Here is a 7,041-nt window from a genome sequence, read left to right as displayed (position 1 = left end):
GATTGACCGTAAAATGTTATGTTGTTAATAACCGCCAGCCTTGATTGATATTCCTCATGTACAAGGCACTGTGGTGTTCTGTCAACATCAGTTATCTCATTTATCCTCTCAAAAGTGGGATGGGGGAGGTTGTATTATTATGTACACTTTGTAGATGATGTGATTGAAGATTGTTTAAGTGGTGGAACCTGGATTAAAGAAAACTCTTTTTTCTGACCTCTCTAATCCTGAATCAAGACAGAGAGGGGTGGACGGCCGCTAAATTCAGAAATATTTTGTGTGGAAATTTTAAAAAATGCCTTGAGATCAATGAATGATGGAAGGAGCTGTAAAGTGACAGCATTGTTATTGTGGAATGAAGAGGGTGACAGTGAGAATTAAGACCTGGCATTAGTGAAAAGGTGGATTGAAGGAAGAGCCATGTGGGTCAAGAGTGGAGAGAGAAAAAAATACTTGAGTTGCCACAAAAGTAGACAGTGCTGAAATATATCCAAAGAAGAAGGAAAGAAGGATGTTTAGTGAGAAGGAGATTTAACAAGCTGCCCCATACTGCTCCTTGGAAATTTATAGTCGCTTTGGTGCTTTATATAATGGCTTGCTTGCTTGAGGACAGGAGAAAAAAGTATATGTGAAGGAAACGCTCAGTTTACTCTTTATTATTTGATTCTTCTTTTTATTTTTCTCCTATGCTTGTTTCCCTTCCTTTTTCAGGTGAAGTGGCTTCTTCTGCATGATTTTAGCTGAAGGATGCTCTGCATTTCCTTGATTTCTATGGAGACCTCAGAGCTGGGCTTGCCCCCGCTGACACCTCATCTTGCACCTTCTCTACCTCCCAAGGTCTTTGCCTCTAAAGCTAGCTCGGCATTGCCCCTGGGTCCAGGAAGCCAGTGATGAATTTAAGGGGAAAGCCTGGAGAATCATCCTGATAGGCTTTGAGTGGCAGTGTCTGGACATACTTCAAGTCACATGTTAACATGGGTCAAGCCATCACTAGAAGGCAAGTGCTAAGACTTAAAGGCTTATTTGCATTTTATTTAAATTTGATGGACTGAGCTTTGGACAATTTCCATGGCAGAAAAATATATTCCATTTTCTAGGCACGACTGCTGGCTGTTGGATACTTGCTGCCTTTAAATCTCGCAGCATCAACACCACATTCTAGACGTATTTCCCGCTTTGAACATCCCCCCCAAAATAAGTGTTTGGGAGACCCCAACATTTTCTGACTTAGGCTTGAAAGTGCCAGGCTGTTTCTCTGGAGGAGCCAAGCTCTGGAGAGCAACACTGAATCCCTGGGAAGAGAGAGCATGGGGTGTGCTGATTTAAAAACAGAAAATGCAAAGTTGGACTGAAAATATCCTTAGTCTTCCAAGCAATCTGCTTAAGGGTTCCAAACTTACCTTAATTTGGTGAGAAAAGAAGCTGCCCTATTTTTCTTTCTTCTTCTTCTTCTCCAACTGGAACCAGCCATTTCCCCAAACCACCACCATGGAGGTTGCAATGGTGAGTGCGGAGAGCTCAGGGTGCAACAGTCACATGCCTTACGGTTACGCCGCGCAGGCCCGGGCCCGGGAGCGCGAGAGGCTGGCTCACTCGAGGGCGGCTGCGGCGGCCGCTGTCGCCGCGGCCACAGCTGCTGTGGAAGGCGGCGGGGGGTCTGGAGGGGGCGCCCACCATCACCACCACCAGTTGCGTGGGGCCTGCACCTCCCAAGACCCTCAGAGCGGCCGGGGAAGTAGGAGGAGGAGGCGACAGCGGCCCGAGAAGAAGAAAGTCCACCACCGGCAGAGCAGCTTTCCTCACTGCTCCGAGCTGATGCCCAGTGGCTCCGAGGAGAAGATCCTGCGGGATCTGAGTGAGGAGGAGGAGGAGGAGGAGGAAGAGGAGGAGGAGGAGGAGGAGGAGGAAGAGGAGGAGGAGGAGGGAAGGTTTTACTACAGTGAGGACGACCACGGCGATGAGTGCTCCTACACCGACCTGCTGCCCCAGGACGATGGGGGCGGTGGCGGCTACAGCTCGGTCCGCTACAGCGACTGCTGCGAACGCGTGGTGATCAACGTCTCAGGCCTGCGCTTTGAGACCCAGATGAAAACTCTGGCCCAGTTTCCCGAGACTTTGCTGGGGGACCCTGAGAAGAGGACTCAGTATTTCGACCCTTTGCGTAACGAGTATTTTTTTTGACAGGAACAGGCCTAGCTTTGATGCCATCTTGTATTACTACCAGTCAGGGGGCCGCCTGAAGAGGCCCGTCAACGTCCCCTTTGATATCTTCACTGAGGAGGTGAAGTTCTACCAGCTGGGGGAGGAGGCCCTGCTCAAGTTTCGGGAGGACGAGGGCTTTGTGAGAGACGAGGAGGACCGGGCCTTGCCAGAGAGTGAGTTCAAAAAGCAGATCTGGCTGCTCTTTGAGTATCCAGAGAGCTCCAGTCCGGCGAGGGGCATAGCTGTCGTCTCGGTCCTGGTCATCCTCATCTCCATTGTCATCTTCTGCCTGGAAACCTTGCCAGAGTTTAGGGACGACAGGGATCTTATCATGGCCCTGAGCACAGGCGGGCACAGTGGGTTGTTGAACGACACCTCGGCCCCCCACCCGGAGAACTCAGGGCACACGATATTCAACGACCCCTTCTTCATTGTGGAGACAGTCTGTATTGTGTGGTTTTCCTTTGAGTTTGTGGTTCGCTGCTTTGCTTGTCCCAGCCAAGCCCTCTTCTTCAAAAACATCATGAACATCATTGACATTGTCTCCATTTTGCCTTACTTCATCACGCTGGGCACGGATCTGGCCCAGCAGCAGGGGGGTGGCAACGGTCAGCAGCAGCAGGCCATGTCCTTTGCCATCCTCAGGATCATCCGTCTGGTCCGAGTATTCCGGATCTTCAAACTCTCCAGGCACTCCAAGGGCCTGCAGATCCTGGGCCACACGCTCCGAGCCAGCATGCGGGAACTGGGCCTTCTGATCTTCTTCCTCTTCATCGGGGTCATCCTCTTTTCCAGTGCTGTGTATTTCGCGGAGGCGGATGAACCGACTACCCATTTCCAAAGCATCCCAGACGCGTTTTGGTGGGCCGTGGTGACCATGACAACTGTGGGCTACGGGGACATGAAGCCCATCACTGTGGGGGGCAAGATCGTAGGGTCTCTGTGTGCCATTGCAGGTGTCTTAACCATTGCTTTGCCAGTGCCAGTGATTGTCTCTAACTTTAACTATTTCTACCACAGAGAGACTGAAAATGAGGAACAGACACAGCTGACACAGAATGCAGTCAGTTGCCCGTACCTCCCTTCTAATTTGCTGAAGAAATTTCGGAGCTCTACTTCTTCTTCCCTGGGGGACAAGTCAGAGTATCTAGAGATGGAAGAAGGGGTTAAGGAATCTCTGTGTGCAAAGGAGAAGTGTCAGGGAAAGGGGGATGACAGTGAGACAGATAAAAACAACTGTTCTAATGCGAAAGCTGTGGAGACCGACGTGTGAATCTCGTTCTCCACCCGCCACTGCCCCTCCCCCTAATCCCGGCATCTCCAAATATATTTATGCATAGAGAGTGCAGTTATGAAAATGATATATGCAAATGAATCCAATGCATACAGTAGTACGCCATTTAATGGTTATACATGGCATAATTGTTACTAAACTTGTATTACATATCAAACAAATGATACATCTTGGAGAAGAGGGAGGCTTAAATAGGAGCAAATCTATCTTTATATTTTTTATTAGAATGCAAGAATTTTGCACATTTACTGGAGGAGATGTTAAAAGTAAAGATGGTTCTGTGGAGAGAATGTGTATGTGTGTGTGTGTGTGTGAGTGCTGCGTGCGTGTGTGTATGTGTAAGTAAATTGTCAACGTTGTTAGTAATCGTGCAGTGATGGGAAAAGTTGGCATTTTGAAGTATTTACTATGTAAGACCTAATGAATTTGAGCAGTCATTTATCAGTGCTTTAATAGCATTTCATGTCTTTGGATTCCATAGCTGTTGTTTTTTAAAAATTGTAAGAATTACTATGTAGAAAAAAAAGAAAGTGGATTATTTAATAGACTATAGGTTACAATTTTATCTTGGATTTAATTAAAGTTTATTTTTAACTGGAAATTAACTTTTAAAAAGGCTGCAGGGGCCTTTAGAAATTGATTATATTTTATTATTAATTTTGGGGAGATGTGACGGCAAATGCCTAACAATAATGGAAGAAATGAAATCAGAGAAAATGCAACAAGTTTTGTTCACAGATAACAGAACTGGAATTTTCTTTCTTTTTTTTTTTTTTTTTTTTTCTTTTCCTTTGCACTACTTTATATGCTGGAGATTGAGAGAGACTTCATACTGTGAATGTTTACTAATGTAACAGTTCAATGACAATCATTGGAAGAATGATTTCTTAGTCTTATTTTATTGTTCTCTCATTTTCTTTGTGTGAGAAGAATGGCCACAGAGATAACAGCACATGATTCCCTTCTCTTCTTAAATCTGAATAACTGATCTGCAAAGGGACTATGAAGTCAAATTTAGCAACTGAATCTTTTGAAATTGCTCTGTTACAATGATGCTTCTGAAACCATACTATTTTAAATATTCTTCTGCCTTTAAATCCAGAATAATTTAACCAAAGTTAATGCATGCACTGAAAGAATTCTTGAAGAATTAAGACGCCCAGCAGCTACAGTGATTATGGCTTAAGAGCTTTCTATTAAATGTGCAACATAAATTCTAGATTTATTAAGTTTATTTATTTGTGTAGCGACATAAGTGCAGAATGTGGGGATTCACCTCAGAATTTATTTAGCAAATAGCATTCTATTTGCTAAAATTGATATAAGAAAGAATTGTGTCAAAACATTTGGCTTCCACATCACCATCGTTATCATTTCTATTAAAGGAATTAGTGACACATATAACTGCATTTGACTCACGACAAGATGTTCTAGAATGTGAGGTAACAGCTAGTGATCCAACTTACACCGTTAAGTCATAATGAGATATAGGTTCACAAACTCAGAATACATAAGAGGCCTTATTCTCCAGTATTTCAACTTCTATTCTTTATAAAGTTGTTGTTCTGAAGTCTGGGGAAAAAATGATATGTAGGGTATCTCAGCACGTAATGAACTCTGACAACTGCGAACTTAAAAAAAAAAAAAGCGCTAGAATAGCTTTTCTCAAGCCTTTTAATCCCAGGCCATCATTTGATAATAATATAAATCTTACCTCTCCTTGAATGATATTTAAAATTCAAAGTAAATTCAATGTTAGGTTTAAAACCAAAGCTACCCCCTTCTCTTTACCCCTTCACAACCACTTTAGAGAAACACCTCTCAAGAACACCTTTTGGAGAATGAAAAACCGCCAGGGGTAGGGGGGGGTTGTTGATTGAGTGCAGACCAAAGATCTCTAGTGGACAATGGAGAGTGACAGAGCAAGGAAATGCCATCTTGTAACAAGACTTCAAAAGTGACATTTTAATATATTTTGCATTTAGAGCAAAAAATGTAACAAACATTAGACTAAGGGTAACACTATTTGGGTTGGTCACCGTTCATTTGGGAAAGTCACTCTGTTAATCTCTGTACCCCAGTTTCCTCATTAGTGAAAAAGAGGGCACATAAAGCATTTGTTACATCACAGAGTTGTTATGGGAGGCAAATGAGAACGTGTGAAACCTCTGAAATGCCGAGTTCCGTATAAATGCCTGATGCTATGTCTAAATTGTTTAATCTTCCTCTGGGAGAAAAAGAGACTTAGAACCCATGAGTTACATCTGCTTTATTAGGATATTGTGAAAATAATGGGTAATTTCTTTAATTTTGAGCTCCTTACAAGAAGTTGATTTGCAGATACAAGATAGCCTGTCACTGAATAATTACTTCAGTTTCTTCTTTTTGGGGAAGATCCCAGGCATGTCATGGTATAAAAAGTTGGCTCTGTGGACAAGGCACTGTGTAGCTTTTGCTGTACCCAACTAGGTCAGGTTATATCTTAATATAGTTTAAATGCTCTCTGGTATTGGATGTTTATTGACTATTCTATAATAGCAATAGCAATGATTTGGCTATGTTAGGAAGGAAAGATGTGTTTCATTGTTTCCACAACATCTCCTTTTAAAATCTGAAAAGTTACATGAAATTTTATTGATATGTATTAGAATTTGGTATTTCTGAGAATCCAGGAAATATAGTCATTTGGGGACTCTGGGGTTTTCCTTTATCTTACATGGTTTTCTTAAGGGTAAAAGGGTCAAGAAGTAACAGCAAGGGCTTCCAAACCAAATATTATTAGATTATTACTAAATGTTTGTTTGTTTGTTTGTTTTTTCCTGCAAGGTGCGTTTATTTTAGCATGTCTGGATCGTGATTTCACACTGAGAAGGAAGCATTTAAGCCCTCAAGACTTGTATAGGAACACTTCTATATAGAACACTTCTCTTATAGATAATCTGTGAAGGTAGATTCCTCAGTGCAGCTGTGGATTTGTAGTATTTTTCCAAGTCACAGCTAGGCAGAGTGCTTTAGTATCATTTGTGAATGTTTTATACTAAGAAATATGCTTCCAGGGGCTATCTGTAACTTATTTAGGAAACTGTGTCTTTTTCAAGGCCACCATACACATTTGGCTGTAAGATAAAAGAGAAATTACCCCATTTAGAGATTTGAATTCTTGGAATCTGGGATCATTTATTTGGTTTTCAGATGATAATAAATGTTACCAAAAGTACAGTATTTGAGGGTCATCCTAATCAGAGTCTTTTCACGAGTGGATGCATTGTTCTCTTTTGCATATGCTTGAAAAGGAAACAGCTATGCCTAACAGTTGTGGAGGAGAGAGGAGGGATAAATATTCCTTTGAATTTCTGTGAAAAGAGAGCTTCTGGATACCAGAGGTGTGACAGTTGGTCTAGGGGTCCAGAGCCGACTTGTTGACTGTGGGCACATCATCTCATCTCCGTGATCTCAGGTTTTTGTTTTTAAATGTACAATCAGGTGATTGGGCTACATTATCACTTGATTCCTTCCAGTACCAAAATTCTGTAGAGTTGAAGAAA

At 42.6% G+C, this 7,041-nt stretch overlaps 1 protein-coding gene across 1 annotated transcript; it reads left to right on the top strand.

Annotated features, from left to right (window-relative positions):
- The first annotated feature begins 1,488 nt into the window (after nt 1-1,488).
- On the top strand, nt 1,489-3,475 carry KCNA4 (potassium voltage-gated channel subfamily A member 4). Its single transcript, XM_036861629.1, is given in 2 exon segments — nt 1,489-2,172; nt 2,174-3,475. Coding segments are annotated over 2 exon segments (1,986 nt in total).
- The last annotated feature ends 3,566 nt before the right edge of the window (nt 3,476-7,041 follow it).

Source organism: Balaenoptera musculus, chromosome 8 (genome assembly GCF_009873245.2).
Source record: "Balaenoptera musculus isolate JJ_BM4_2016_0621 chromosome 8, mBalMus1.pri.v3, whole genome shotgun sequence".
In the NCBI taxonomy this organism is placed as follows: Eukaryota; Metazoa; Chordata; class Mammalia; order Artiodactyla; family Balaenopteridae; genus Balaenoptera; species Balaenoptera musculus.
This window is presented reverse-complemented; position numbering and strand designations above follow the sequence as displayed.